At 38.8% G+C, this 16,428-nt stretch overlaps 1 protein-coding gene across 1 annotated transcript in view; it reads left to right on the top strand.

The window, feature by feature from the left end:
• The first annotated feature begins 1,232 nt into the window (after window positions 1–1,232).
• Window positions 1,233–16,428, top strand: part of TNIP3 (TNFAIP3 interacting protein 3) — a 34,172-nt gene continuing 18,976 nt past the window's right edge. Inside the window, exons 1-6 of the mRNA XM_040966932.1 lie at window positions 1,233–1,319; window positions 4,367–4,441; window positions 5,685–5,750; window positions 7,021–7,149; window positions 9,459–9,587; window positions 14,448–14,567. Of these exons, the coding sequence (XP_040822866.1) occupies window positions 1,254–1,319; window positions 4,367–4,441; window positions 5,685–5,750; window positions 7,021–7,149; window positions 9,459–9,587; window positions 14,448–14,567 (585 nt within the window). The 5' untranslated portion in view covers window positions 1,233–1,253. The remainder of the gene's footprint in view (window positions 1,320–4,366; window positions 4,442–5,684; window positions 5,751–7,020; window positions 7,150–9,458; window positions 9,588–14,447; window positions 14,568–16,428) is intronic.

Below are 16,428 nucleotides of genomic sequence, written 5' to 3'. Positions count from 1 at the left end.
AAGGCAATAGTTTGGTTTTAGAGGCCACTGGGTCAGAGGGGGAATGCAGTCTTACAGTGACGAGAACAGCATGGGGGAGGGAATGGGATAGAAAAATGCTTCAGAAAACGGAGGTAGTTTCTTATGACAGGAGCACAAGGTAGAGCTGCAGAGAACTGGAACACATTAAGGAGAAAAGGCTGATTCAAATCTTGGACCTGCAATCATTCACTTTTAAATAGTGTGCAATTCCGAGTTGTAGTCTCTATCCTACATCCATGTGGCTATACAATAAGCAGGTCTAATAAGACTTTAAATAATGATCAGTGCTGTTTTCTGCTTTCATAACACAATCTTCCTTTTCTCATGTTCCACGTCTCTGCTTTCACTCCAAGTCCAGAAATAGATCTGCTCCATCGTGGTCCATTTATACCATTTCTGTGCTTTTACCTGCGTTACTTTTCTTCTGTTGTTCCATAATCGCATGGCCCTGTCAAAGGACTGGCATCAATTAATGAAAATTAAAGCTAAAACATTGGTACAAAAAAAAATGAGTCATGGGGAAGATTATGGATAACTTATGGAGAGAAGATAGGCCTTAAACTTGAAAACCTGGTTTACCTTTTCTGCCAGCATAGACTTTGTGAACAATGCTCATTTTCTTTTGTAATGATTTTTTTTCCCATTCTGTAAGAATTAGTTACATTTAGAGAATTGAATGTGACTCATTAAGTTCTACACAACTAGACTCAGATTTAGCAGATATGGCCAGAAAATCATGCGATTGGGGAAACAAATTATCAAGCTGACAAAAAGTCATTACGTAATTGCTCTGGGAAAGACAATGAGTTTATGGCAGTTAGGCTACTGAGGAAAGAGCTGGTTTGCCCAGGCTTTCTGTGGTGGTAACTTCCTCCTCCAACAGAAACACTGCCAGTAAAGGAAGAATGGCAATTTACATACCATTGTAAGGCTGATCAGCCCCAGGTCTTCGTCACAGTCTGCCTCATTGTGACATCCTGGGAAATCCCTTTTGGAAGAGAAAAAAGTTAAGACCCCAGTGTCTGTGCTGAGAGGCATAGATGCATCATTCACACACAGAGTCACTTCTTTTCGCTTGCACTGACAAATCAATGCTATTATTTTTTATCATTGGTTAATGGTGTGGGTTTTTTCTATTTTATAATATTTGGGTTCATCCTAAAAAGACTCCATATGGAATCTCTTTTTTCTTTTTATTTCTGCTAAATAAGGTTCTAGGAGAAACAGCTTCCATGGCACATCTTATGCAGGGCACACCTAGAAGCAGTGCTGCAGAAGAGTCCACGGAGCAGGCAGAGGTAAGGTCACATTTCCAGGGGATGAATGGGCCATTGCTAGCATCAATGACATATCCAGCTGCTAAGTGCCTGGGGATTAATAACAGCAGAAATGGCTAGTTTTCTTTTCTTACTGATGATCTGCTCTGTATATTTAACCAAAGTAACTAACTGTTGCACTGCCTTTAAGCTCTCTGGCTTATGTTTCTTCTTTTATAAAATAAAAGGTATAAATATGCCTGGACCCCTTCCAATTGCCCAAGTTCATAGGATCTACACTTGTGATTTATTTAAAGTAATATATTCAAGGTAAAAATCAGAAAGCAACTTAGTATTGGTGTGGTAGCAACAAATCATACTAAAGCAAAGAAGTATCTCTAGTAAAATGTTTATATGTTCCCAACTGAAACATAGTTTTTTCTAGGCTTATTATTTGAATGAATGAATAAAACTGCTTTACTATAGTTATACTCTTTTGTTTTTAATTTTTAGAAGCTAATCAAGGTATTATGGAAAACAAAGAACTCTTTATCTGCTTTAGGTATGAGTAACACCAGAACTTGAATAAAAGGATGTTGGCATGAATGTTACAGTAGAGAAATTAATGACCACATACTCTGAATACAGATTATGCTTTATTAGAATGATTATACAGAATTACTTATAGGGAATAATTGTTCTGTAACTAGGTAAGCTTGCAAGAACCCATGGCCAAAATCTTTGTATGTATTGCAATATAAATGAATTCATTACTGACTGGAAAGCAAAGTAAATACAAATAAATAATGCCCTTCCCATATCCTTTGCATTTGAATTATTTACTTCATTTGAACAGGAACCTAGGAAAGGTGATCCATAGCAAAATGCTGAATAACCTCAGAGTGACCCCTTGTGTTGCATTTATGGCTGATGGGCCGTTCTTTTCTATGTGTTTCCCAATATTCCCTTCCTCCCCACTTCTAATGATTACTTCCATGCTTCAGAACTTAGTACTCTTACAGTTACAAGTGAAATCTTGCATAAACTTGGTGTTTAGCTTTCCAGAAATTTTAACTGATTAAACAGAAATTAAAATAGAAATCTTTCCAGAGAAAATTATTCATGGGAAAAAGAAAACACTGCTTTGGGCTGCAAATGTTGGCTGGTTACAGATTTTTGTCTGTATCACAAAAACTGAAGATTTTTTTGTATGTGTTTCCAAGGAAAGTCTAGAATGAGCTAGTGAGCTCTAGTATGACTAATGATTATCTAAGACATTTCTTTGTTATGGGTGGGCATTTGGCACAACAGTCAATATGTCTTTTAGACACCCTCATCCCTTATGAGTGCCTGGGTTCATGACTGAGCTCTGTTGTACATTCCAGCTTCCTGCTAATGTGCACACTGGGTGTAAGCAAATGACAACTCGAGTCCTTGCATCCCCATCACCCATTTAGAACGCCTAGATTGAGCTGCTGCTTTGTAGGTAACAGGAGAGTGAACCAGCAGATAGAAAGAAGAGACAGAGAAAAAGATCTTCCATCCACTGGTTCACTCCCCAAGTGGCCACAATGGCCAAAGCTGAGCCAGTTCGAAGCAAATCTTCTTCAAGGTCTCCCACATGGGTCCCAAGGCTATGGGCCATCCTCCACTGTTTGCCCCAGTCACAAGAAGGGAGCTGGAAGGAAATTGCAGCAGCCAGGACATGTATGGGACCCTGGCACTTAAAAGGTTAGGAGTTAGCCACTGAACAATCATGCAAGGCCATGGGCCTACAATTTTAGAAGTCTTTTCCAAAAAGGCAGTCCAATTGCAGTGATGATTTGCCACCCAAGATTTGATGTCACTCTTGGTGCACCAATAAACCAGTGCTGTAAGATCATTCTAAAGTAATTGACCAGCAAAAGACTGTCATATTTAAAATGGAGTCCTTGTTATAAAAATATGGAAGAATAAAACCAGGATAGCATTTACTCTGCTGTAAAGTATCATCCAACTCTAACAGGATTAGACAAAAGCAAACAAAGCAAAAAAAGAAGGAATACAATTTTCTAAATTATTTCTATTGAAAAAAAATTCATGAAATCCCATGCCACCTGCAAAAGAACTACTCCTATAAACATTTCTGACAAAAGCTTTCATCTTTTCAAAAATATTTTAATTGTCCATGTATGTCTTTAAAGAATTTCATGACCCAGCTTGAAAATGAACACAGCATTAAGGATTGAAGACATAGTTCAATTAATTGTGTTACTTCAATGACTCAAAGATGAAATGGTAACGAGACTTCCGAGCTACATTAGAGAAAAACGATCCTTTACTTAAGTGAGATTTTGGCTGGTGGTAGATTTAGGCAGAGAGCAGGAATCTTCTAGAGCTTTTGGCTGTATGTGAATACTCCCATCCTGAAAAAAGAAAGAAAAAAGGAGCTTGTTTAAATTTGTATAATCCTTCATTAACTAGAATAGGGCTTTATTCAAAGAACTGGTCAAAATTACAAAGAAGCTGATATTCATGTTCATCTCTTCAGCATACTTGTATCATCCTCACTGTAGTAACGTGTTAATTTTACAATCCATTTGCCCATTTTAGTCACGTCTGTTGGTCTTTACTCAGTGTGGTTCTATTACTGATTTTAGCCAGAACCGCTCTAAAATCTTACTGACCCTATGTTCATGGACCCTATTACAAAACTGGCTTTTTAGAAAGGTGTACTACTGAAATATCTAATATGTATCTGTGAAACTGAATTTCTATAAGCCATTGTAGTCTTAATGGTTGTCTTTTGAGGAAAATAACTGAAATTCAAATTTATGACATTTATAATTTCTATCTTTCCCATTATAGAGGTATACTTATAATTTATTGGAAAAATATTTTGGAAACTACTTAAGGGATTCAAAATATAATATGAAGCCAGTTAAGTCTCTCTGAAGGACTTAGAATATGAGGATTGCCTTTGTAAAATCAAATGTTTACAAATCACAATGTGAGAACTGAGCAAATGCGCTGGGTATCTGAATTATTTCATTTCTCATGTTTATTTTGTAGACTGTTTTGTTTTTATCATCATCTTTATTTTTTTAAAGTGTGCTCAATCAAGAAAGAACTTGACAAATGTCCTCGAACAAAAGATAAGATGCTTGGAAAAGCAGATAAAAGAGGTATGTAGGAATAAGATTTAATGTCTCATGTATCACGGTATCACCCTGTATTTTTAGTATTCAGCCACAATATTTTTCTCTAGAATACTGGGTCACAGTTTGAATGCAGTTGCTTTCTCCTTATCTATTTATCTTGCACTTGCTCTCCTGGTGCTTATAAGTTGAAGGAAAAATATAAAATTCATAAATATGATCATTATAATTCTGATTTTTCCTAAACTCAGTCTCCTCATTGCCCTTATGAGAACATGGCCTGTGGCCTGTATTTCGTGCAACTTGACACACCTTGAAATTCAAACCATTAGTTCTTCTTATGTAAGTGCGGGTGATTTTGATATTGTGAATTCCTAAATTGGGCATCCAAATACACACGTTGAGGAACACAATCATTAAAAAAAAAAAAAAACTTGTTTCTAAAATAGTATTGGAAATTGACAAATACTATTTGAATTCTGTTTTTCTGATTATAGTGAATGTTACAATTTCTTTTCTTGACAAAGGAGAGAAGCAAAATATAATGATTTCAGCATTCCATAGACTGTGAATATTGTATCCTCTTTAAAAAGACATATTCTGTCTCTTATAACATTGTATTCTTTTCAAAGTGCCTTCTGCTCCTCAATATTGCATGGAATATTTTGTTGTTCCAGAAAATTTCTGAACTATAGTCCTAGCAAGCATAATGATACTGTTACATGGGACTATCCCTGAAATTGGATGGAGCTAAGTTGATCTGGAGCCAGGAACTAGGAGTCTCTTCTGGGTCTCTGATGTGGGTGCCAGGTCCTAAGGCTTTGGGTCATCCTTGAATGCTTTCCCAGGCTACAAGCAGAGAACTGGATGGAAGTGGATTCTTTCATATGGGATCCTGGCAGTAGCAAGGCAAGGATTTAGCCATTAGGCTATTGCGCCCTGTCCATACATAAATACATCTTAGTGACAACCACCAAAGCTTACGAATTTTTATCAGATCCTAATTGGGCTAAACAAAAAGGATGAACAATCAAATAATTAAAAGAAATTGAACGTTTCTGGTAAACGGTCATAGGTACATCTTAGAGTTAATGGTTTTACATAAAAAAAAAAAATGAAAGGTCCAATTCAATTGTCCCAGCCCTGTCAGAATTGGAAGAAATACTGTCTTCATCCAAGGTTTCCAAAGTTCCTCAAAAAGGAATTTCATTTTGGTTGTTTCCAAATGGGTCACAACCTTTATTGATTCGCCAAATTTTAATAATTTCAGCTCCTGGAAGTTAATCGGCAATGGGATCAGCAATTTAGGACCATGAAAGAATCATATGAAAGAAAGGTAAACAATTTTCTCCTTTATTAAAACTAGTAATTCTGAAGGGGCCAAATGGGTGAAGATTCTCATTGATTTCCACTACAAGAAGACCTGTGGGTAACCTGCTCTCAAACAAGGAAGGGTAGGCATGCTTGGTTTGGAGGATTAATGAAGAGTGTCAGCGTTGAGCAGGGTTTCAGAAAGGTGTGATCACTAACCTCCCCAGGTCTCCAGGGTTCACAGTACTTTGTGCCCTTCCCTGGCTTCCTAGCCTCCGTGGTGTGGCAAGGCTACAGGTGAGGTGAGGTACAGTGTCAAGTTCACAACGATGCGTGCAATGCCAGGTCTGTAATTCTCCAATGAGAACACACTAGGTCTTGTTCACAAAGGAACAGTGATCCAAGGGAACCCGTGAGGGGAAAGGGGATAATTCTCTCCCTCCTCTCTGAAGCACTTTCACTCTCAAGGAACTTTGGCTTTGAGGAGAGAGGAATGACTTAGAGTGAATCCCTTCAATAGGTAAAGGTCAGAGTAGACTCTGAAATCGTTCTGTCGTCAAAAAGAGGGAAAGGAGAAAGTAAGCTCCCCTAAATAATTCAGAATTAAGAACTTTGACCACAAGGTTATAAGGCAGCATTGTTCTTTCCCTCTCCCCCCCCCCCCATTTTGATAATTCACAAATATCAAATATTGGAGGTGGAAGACAAGATTCCCACTCCACCAAACAATGGTCAGGCCTCTGGAAAGATCCACTCTGAGGCAGTTGGGGTCTGCAAATTCTAAAGAGGAAGCCCAGAGACCATGTCTAGAATGTTCTCTCGAAAGGCTTGCAGGTGTGCAAAGACATGGTGTTGGCTTTGGAAAAAGGGTCCTTCTCCCAGGACTGTTTCACTGGACTGTTGTCTCCATGCCTACAATTTAGTCTCCATTGGAAGATGAAGTACTGCAGATTAGGGACACATTTAAGGCCAGGCCTGCTTATCTGTGAAGTGGGCAGTTTCTTCCTGGTCTCTAAGCCTCCTTTGGGCAAGGCCGGTCTTGCAAATTAAGATAACAACCCTAGAGAGGCCCGATCCAAGCTTTGATTCCCCGCGTTCACCAGGTTCCTTTTAGAATGCAAATATCTTGATCTACATTCTAGCCAGTGGGAAGTGGAAAAGGCACTTAGGTCCCTAAGTGCTTGGACGACCCCGCGGCGGGGGGTGGGGTGAGGTGGAGTAGGGGTGGGGAAAGTCCAAGCCTGCCGGGGGTTTCAGAGAAGGTGTCAGCTACACTCTGTGAACTACTTCCTCAGGTCTCAGAGATGAAAACGAAACTGGATGCGGTGCAAAGATCCCTGAGCAGCCACAAGGATCGTCCGCAGATCCTAGGAGAGAGCCACGGACCTGGCCACTTGACCCCGGACCCCTGGCAGCACGACGAGGTGGGCGGGGTGAGGGAGTTCATCCCCCTGGGCCCCCAGGGAGTTAAGCAAAAGCAGCTCTGGTTTCCTGTTGAAAAAGCTACCGTTTTTGCTAAAATCAAGTCACTGCTGAGCTCTGCCACTATGTGAGGATGCACGGTTATGCAAGTCCTCAAAAACCACAAATAAAGGGCATTCTCTGGTGTAAGAAGGAAGGAGAGACTCCGGCGGTTTCCGCTGTGTTTGTACGTGTCATAGGCACGCAGCGGCTTGCCAGGTCACACTAGCAAAGAGAAAACTCATCCAGAGATTTGGTCATATCTTTCCAGGCCATTTCAGGATAGAAGACTTTTGGGTTTTTGTTTGTTTATTTGTTTTGTTTTGTTTTTAGCTTAAATTCATGTGTGTTTTTAGTTCCCGGAGATTATCAATAATCATTATCCAATTCCTTATGTTTATACAGTAGCCCCAGCTTTACAAGTAGGTATTCTTTCTGTACTCAAAAGAAAACATAACATTTGTAAAGCACTTTGCTCTCATCTCATTTAATTTCCCAGCCGGCTTCTTGAGGAAAAGTGCTTCTCCATTTTCAGAAGGCTGGTGAGTTTGGCAGTGCTGCTAAAGGGGCCTATAAGGAAATGGGGCAGGGCCCCAGATTCCAGCTTCCCTGCCTTCTCCAATCCCTGTGATGGGAAGTGGGGACGAACTGACATGAGCACTCCTCCCCAAAGATACTTTTCCTTCTGGTGTCTGTTATCTGGCTCCATGAAGCGTACAAAATGAGAAAATATCCCCCATGGCCTCTCAATCCTTTAGATAAAGTCAGGAAAGCAACAACAACAACAACAAAAACTGACCACTGGGAAAGTGAAGCCTTAGGGCTGACACTGGGCAGCGCTGGCAGACCTGCATGGTAAGGTGAGGTCTGGCGTCAGGCAGGTGACGTAGGTTCAGGCTCCCCTGTCTTGTCCCAGGGAATCAGGAAGCAGGGTTTAATAATTACTTTCCATTACTTACCTTTCCAATTACAGCATGTCCAGAAATTGTAGGACATTTCCCCTGATGCAAATGGAACCATTTTCTAGTTAAAGCAAATTTCTCCTTAATTGTGATGAATTAGGTAATGAATGGTTCATTTTCTAACACAAAGGTCTGATCTGCTCAAATAAAAGTAAATATGTTTTCATTTTTAAAGAAGTGACTTCTCTCAGGTAGATTTTTTAAATTCAGTAATTGCATTGGGAATTTTTAATGATGAAAATAAGATACTATGATGTCTGTATTAGCTAGTCTCTGATTTTGAGTTACCAAATTGTGAAATAATTGAGTTTGAATCTCAAGCTCACTGGACATTGGAGATCTGAGACACGGTGTCTGAATCCAGAGGTTGTTGGTGTCTAAGCAGCTAACCTTCAGTGATTTATAGCAGTGCATTTCTTAATAATGCTCTTAAACATGGAAGGATGATGGCGGTTGGAATAGTTTGTCTCTTCCCTTTAAAAATAATAATCAGGGCCCAGTGTGGTAACTTAGTGGCTAAAATCCTCACCTTGCACACGCTGGGATCCCATATGGGTGCTGGTTCATGTCCCGGTTGCCCCACTTCCCATCCAGCCCCTGCTTATGGCCTGGGAAATCAGTGGAGGACAGCCCAAAATTTTGGGATCCTCCACCCATATGGACCCAGAGGAAGCTCCTGGCTCCTGGCTCTGAATTGGCTCAGCTCCGACCACTGCAACCATTTGAAGAATGAATCAGTGGATGGAAGATATTTCTCCTTCTCTGTAAATACGTCTTTGAAATTAAAAAGTTCTTTAAAAATACTAAGAATCAGCATATAATGTTCAGAATAACTATTCGTAGTAAGTGTCTGCTTAGAATTTTTTCCTGTAGGCCTTGAGATACTTGGTTTTCTTGCAATGAAGATTTTCCATCCCCCCACCCCCCGCCTAAGGAGTTTTCAACTACTTTCACAGACTCTTACACTTTAGCTAATAACACTCTATAGGATTCACCTTATTCTGCAGACTCACTTAGTAGATGACTGAAAGTAAGGATTGTGAAATTCACTCCTTTTTGGGGGGGAGGGGACAGCACAAAGTTTTGACGAAACCAATGTGCCAACTCTATGCTCTACGCAGAGTCCATGCCAAAATGGAACATCCAGAGAAAACCTTGGCAGTTTTACTGGTTTTACTTACTTGTTTTACTGCATCTCAGGAGGATGACCCCAACTGCCTGACATCAGTCACTGAGGTTATTAGGATTCCTGAAACATCAATCTTTGACTTTTACTCACTTTGATCTTGTTTCTCTGCCCTTTACACCAGAAGGAAAGTGAAAGACTAAATGAAGAACTACATGAGTTAAAAAAAGAGAATAAGCTTTTGAAAGAAAAGAATATTCTTGTGAACAAGAAGAAGGAGCATTACGAATGTGAAATAAAACGTCTTAATAAGGTAGGAGGCCAGGTCAAGCATGAAAGATCCAAATGAGAGGTCCCTGTATAAAGAGTGCATCTCAACGGAAATTTGCCACAGAACTGGGGTGGCTAAGGGGCTCCCAGCACAGTGGCCTGGCCCAGAAGGTACTCGTGGTGTTTTTACAAATCACTTTTATCTACAGCTTTCGGCCAGGCATGGCTAAGGGGGCTGTAGAGAATTCATATCCCTGCAAAGAACCATTATGAGAAAGAGAAGCTAGGGGAAATTATAGAAGACAGCAATGCTGAATAAGTTTGAAGCTTGAAGAACCACATGAAGCAAGTGGGTGTTTCTGAACAGTAACACATGTCTTGGTCAACCGCAAACGCTTCCTGAGGAAATTAGCTGCTCGCTCTTTAAAATGATCACTAGGGAGCTAGGTGTGAGGCACGCTATATGGAAGCTTGCTCAATGCCAGAGCCAAGGCTGAGAGGCAGGTTTTCTCCAGGGCAAGCCTAAAATCTGCCTTCAAGGGGAACAGGATGAGAAAAGTCTGGGCTTTTATGGAAAGAGAAGTGGGTTTGATACCTCAGTCCAGGGAACTCTTCAAAGCCACAGCTTTTGCATTACTGCAAAAGGGTAATGTGCCTATGTGGGTATGTCCCTGCTTTACAGATTAATTATTTACTTTTCTAGGGAAACAATCAGTGGCTGGTTCAGGGGAAACCAGTCCAAGGCTTGTGTCATATGTGAAGCAGAGGAATAATGTACGCAAATGGTTGAGTTGAGATACGCCTCTCTCAAGAGAGAGAGAATGGGTCTCACAGTAAGAGCACCCAAGTGACTGACCTTGAAAATACGCTCCTGTTCTCTATTTTGGACTATGTGCCTGAGGTTGGCGTTCACTGGTGTTCTGAAGTGTCATTTAGAGTCTTCAAAATGTTAGGCACAAACCTGCATGGTTGGCTGGAAGCATTTTGTCTTTGTCATTAGGTCTGTTTGTGCAACAAGTTTATCCTTCAAGAGAGAATGGGGAGGTGTAGAGTGAGTCTATGCAAAATACACTTTTTCTTCTAATAGAGAAAAACAATATCAAGAGTAAAGTCAGGGCCTATACATACCTTTCTCAGTCGCTTCTGGGAAATGAAATTACATTTGAAATCACTTCCATTCTACAAGATTTATTTGTTTATTTGGGAGGCAGTGATGAGAGGAACACATATACTCACACACAGACATTGAATAAAGAGAGAGAAATCTTCCCTCATGGTCTATCTGTAGATGGCAAAGACCCAAGTATTTAGAGCATCACCTGCCATCTCCTAGGCACATTAGCCAGAAGCCAGAACAAAACTGAACAGAGAATTCAAAGCTATGTTAGCCAGTAAAGGATGCACTGTCTCAAGAGTTGATTTAATGTCATAACATCTGGCACAAGCAACATGTTAAGTTTGGTTACATTCTGTAGTTCATTTCCCTAAATGTATAGAACATAAGCAGAACATAAAACCTGTGGTGTATAATTCTTCTTTTACTAATATCCTTGACCAACTGTTATCTTTCTGGCATCTATATATATACCTAACAGAAAGTTTTAAAAAATTGAAAAAATACTAATTTTATAATTCTCATGATTATAATGAATAAATATCAATGAGGAAAATTAATCTGGGTAAAATATAGGTCTTTATATAGACATTATTTTCTCAAAGAGGACTTTTTTGGTTATTCCAATTAAGATCATAGGACTTTCTCGATGGATTATTTAAGACAAATGTCTCTTGGGATGCCTGCATTCTACATTGCAAGTCTAGGATCTGATTCCAATCCAGATTTCTACTAATGCATACCATGAGAATAAATAGGAGATAACTAAAGTATTTGGCTCTCTGCCATGAATTTAGGAGATTTGAATTGAGTTCCCTGCTCCCACGTTTGACCTGGAATCATCTAACGCTTGTTGGCATTTGGGGGAGTGAATCAGTGGCTGTATGAGCAACCTCTCTCTCTCCCATTTAAAATAAATAGAAGATTTAATATTGAAATTACCCATTCTACCCCTGATATTTCCACCTATAATTTTCCCCTGGGACTTCTCACTACCTCGTAATATATGGTTAGTGCCTTGTTTTTATTATCTCATTTGTTTTCTGTTCCTCAAACCTTATTGCAATCTATATAAGAGGATTTTTGCAAGGTTTACTTCCCTATGAAGCACAATAGGCACCGTTTGATGAGCGACTCCTGAGTATGTTTCACTTCTCTGAAAATCTTCAGAAAAAAAGTGAAGTTTTATGTTTAAATCATGTTTTTTATATATTCACCTTACAACAATGCAGCTTTAGAACGTAATTTAAAATGTATTTTTATTAAAAAGGGGCTCACAAAAGCAACATCAAAATATAGTCCTGAAGTTATTAGTTTTTCCTTTTAAAAATGTACTTTCTTGCTTTGGGGGAATAAGAAACTTTTTCTTATTTATAAAAAGGGAACAAATTTAATGCATTTTATTTATACAGTTTTAAGAGCAACGTGATACTTCCTATCCTAGCACCCATTCCACCCTCCCTCCCACACTGATGTGTCCCAGTTAACTCTTAAATATGTGTTGAATGGGTGAATGGGTGAATTAATTAGCTAGTACATAATTCGTTCAGTTGCTGACTCTGGACTTGAGCTTCATGTATTGTTAATTATATTAATCTGCTTATGAGAAATCAGAATAAAAAGGTGCCTGAAGCTAGAAAACTTCCATCTCACACATCTGTACATTAACTTGTCATTTAAAAGCATGAAGTGATTCACTGTACATGAGATTTTTTAAAGCTACTTAGTGCATGCATTGATACTTAATGACATGAAAGACATTCTTCTTCTATTATACAGTGAATGTCTTTCTTTTGTTTTTACCAACTGTGACAAACAAGTTATTTGAAATGTTGATTTGGGTGTCTGATGGTGCCTACCGTCTAGCACACCATGGAATCTGGGTCCTGTTTTCACTGCCCAAGGCAGTTAGCTGACATTTGTAGTATTTCATTTCAGAAGGTAGCATACACTTCTCAAATTTTGTGCAGACTCTGCATTCAACTCAGTTAATCTGCTTTGAGGAAAATACTCAAGGGATTTACTTTTATCAAGTTCTTTATCACGATGTTTAATCAAGGTTAGAGAAAGTGTCTGAGTTTTGTCAGCGGGGGCTATCTATGGGTGAAATTTGTCTGACATTCCACCATTGTAAGTATGCCTGTACTGATAGGGAAATAGCTATTCCAGAATGGGTGAAAAATGCTTCCTCAAGGAAGCTGGAAAATCCCCAACATGAAATAAAGTCTGTTTGACAAACTTATCAGTTATGACTCATCTGTAAAATTTCTAGAATCCTGAGTCGCATTAAATAAAGGCTGGGAAATTTAAACAACCGGATCCATAAAGACAGTCCAGACATAGTTGTGGCCTATGGAGCCAGATTATTTCATTACTGTTATTTACTTGATATTTTACATCCTTGATTTCCCTACTATCATTCACACATTTAATTAACTATTATGACACTTTTTAGAGCTTAATAAATATAGACAAAATGTAAAATTTAAGACAAATATTGACAAAATGCTAAATTTCAAACAATTTTGCTGCCTTTTGAAGTTTTTCCTGAAAAAAAAAAACTAAGTTCTTATCACCGTTATAACTTCTTGAGAATGATATTCATGTCAGTGTAGGCAATATTAATACTTCTAAAACATTCTATGAGGAAATTCCCAGACTGTCCACATTCCCTCAAGAACACAATTCTGCTTTTCCTTTCATAACATTATGACTGCATTGCATAGTAATGCAGAGGAGTGAGTTATTGCTATTATTATCAAGTGAACACCATTGAAGTGAGTAAAGAAACATTTGCAGAGGAACTGAATTCTTAGACCTCTCGAAAGGACCCTTCCTATGTGTACAGAGGACTTACTTGATAAGAAAAAAAGCACTCATGTTTGTAAGCTGTGGGACTATGCCAGGATGTGTTTTGTCAGAATGTTTAGGAAATTTATCAGTGAATTAAATGTATTAAAGATATGCCGTGTCTTTTATATCATTTAAGCATATTTGTTAAGACCACCTTAAGATAGGAAGGATGCAGATTTTGTGCTGAATATAAATATCTTCCATACTTCCATTTCCCCACTTTGTGCTATGCTAAAACCACAAAGTTTTACAGTGCCGCAAGAAAGCTAGGCATGCAGTCCAAGCTGTAGTGAGTTAAACAGAGCTGATATAAGACTGCGACTGGGCCAGGTTGCATCTTGTTGAAGGATGGCAGAGGATATGAGCAGGATAACAAACCCAACAGAGAATGAATCTTCATGCTGCATAGTCCTGCAGATTTCCTCTGCTGCTGGTGGGAGCATCCATAGCAAGCTAGCAAAAATACTACTCAGAAGATCACCTGAGACCAACAGCACCAGCGTCTGGATTTCTGCAGTTCCCTGATTCACAATCTCTGGCAGCAGTTCCCAAGCCTGGGTATATTTGCTACGTTGGTGGGCTCTAAAGTTTGTGCATCAGTGGTGATGTGGTGATGTAGACATTTGCCTGAAAAGTATAGAGAAATCATATGAATATATTTTTCTTTAATCATTAGCTTGGTGTAGAGTGAGTCCAACATCAAAGACCCCAATAATAATAATCAGGGTTGAATAACAGCATATTGAGCAAAGACAAGCATTCTGGGAAAAAATATGTTTGTGCAGAAAATTAGAAAGAAGAAATTTATGTAGCCATATAAGGAACATTGAAAAGGAATATCTACATATTTGATGCATTTGAGACCATTGCCATAATAACAAATTAATTGATTAGGTGTAAACCTGAGACTAATAGTATGCTTGTCTTAAAACATAGGCGCTTCAGGATGCCTTGAAAATTGAGTACTCTTCATTTTCTGAGGACTCTCTGAGGAAGTCCAAAGGTGACTGCAGCCATGAGGAAATGAGAACAGAAATGGAAGTCCTAAAGCAGCAGGTGAGAAGTTGGAAGTAGAATAATCATGTGGAGAAAATGGGACTCAATTTTCATGCTTCTTTGAATATTTTGGAAGTCTTGTAGTCAAAATGTTATCAAAGGTGTTTGCACTACTTCATTTAAATCGCCTATCCTTAAAATTGATAGAATGTAAGCCATGGAATTTACTTCTACATTTTATAGAAAAGAGAATTAGGTTTCAGATGGGTCAAACAGTTTGCCAAAAATCACACAGCTAAATGAAGAGCATGTTAATTAACCTTTGGATTAGAATCCAGTAATTGTGCATCTGGAGAGTTTTATGTGGATATATTTTATTTTTGAAAACATTGAAAACCCAGATTCTGCAGCTTTTCAGAGAATGATAGTACTACACTGTGGTTCTGTAGCTGCTGACCTCCAGATGTCTTAACAATAAGGTCAGGTTTAACGAGAATATCCTGGACTGATTTATAATCACTGAAGAGCTTGGTGTGCTTCGCTACTCCCACATTTGGACAGCAATCCTTAATTACTTACTTCAAATATATATATATATATATATATTTGTTTGAAAGAGTTAGAGAGAGAGAGAGGAGAGAGACAGAAAAGTCTTTCATCTATTCATTCCTCCCTAGGTGTCTGTAATGGCCAGGAGCTTCTTCCAGGTCTTCTACCATGAGTAGCAGGAGCCCAAATACTTGGAATCATCCTTCTCTGCTTTTCCAGGGCATTACCAGGGAACTTGCTTAGCAGTGGAGCAGCACTTCCTGTCCAGATCCCTGTGAATGCACTTGAGAAGTAGCAGATAATGGCTCAAGTGTTTGACCCCTGCCACCAAGGTGGGAAACTCAGACAGAGTTCACTGTACCTGGCTCTAACTTGGGGATTAACTAGTTGATAGAAGATCTCATTTCTGTCTCTCTCACTCTGCCTTTCAATAAATAAATAGTTCTTGAAACCAATATTTGAAAGGATTCAGATGTAATACATGGAAACTTTGAGCAACTGTGTTACTGTTGTCACCACTTCATTGCTTACATCATGGAAAATAATCTGTGTGAAAACAGATCCAGAAAGTTCAGAGCACTTATTGGTAAAATTTTACTTGCTCCTCTATTGATTACATTTGAGCCATATGATTCATATTTTGAGTCATTTAAGAGAAGGCATCCCAAAGTTCATGGACAAGTGGAATTCAAAAATAAATGAACACTTTCAAAGAAAATTTTGAAGCCCTCTCATGTGCATTTTAAACACAAACCTTTGAAGAAAAATAAGTGGAGCATTCAGATTTCAAAGCACTCTTGGCCCTTTAGTATGGTGCTGACTACCATTCCTTCAGAGAAAATTTAAAAGTTTATGTTCAGAGACCTGAATCATTGTTGGTGCTTGCAAATAACGTGCGCTGCTTTGGAGGCAGTCACTCTTACACTGGCAGTATACAGTATGGTTTAGCTTCTAAATGACACAAGGGCAGCTACTCGCTTTCTTTTGCATCATCCCCAAGAGATACCAAAAGCCATCTCCTTAATTTTGAGGTGCTTTATTACTGACTTTCCTGATGCACAATTTAAAAGCACACATTTCAAATTTAGCATCCACCATCGTGATATTACCAAGTATCACAAGAAATATCTCCGTTTTTAAATTTTGAAAGCAATGGAAGTAGAATCTTGGTCCCTACCTGACTGAAGTCACAAAGTTGCTAAAGTGTTTTGTTCTGATCAGATGGGCTTCTCTCATGAACACTGCCTCTGAGCACTGGTTTCATTGCATCTTGAACTAAACCTCAGCTTTCAAGTAAAAATTTCAAAATGCCAGCAAGCTGACGTAGGATTCTCAAAATGCTTCTGGTGAACAAAACCTTAAAAATGGAACA

Source organism: Ochotona curzoniae, unplaced genomic scaffold (assembly GCF_017591425.1).
Source record: "Ochotona curzoniae isolate NIBS_2020 unplaced genomic scaffold, NIBS_Ocur_1.0 scaffold_4506, whole genome shotgun sequence".
NCBI classification, from domain to species: Eukaryota; Metazoa; Chordata; class Mammalia; order Lagomorpha; family Ochotonidae; genus Ochotona; species Ochotona curzoniae.
This window is presented reverse-complemented; position numbering and strand designations above follow the sequence as displayed.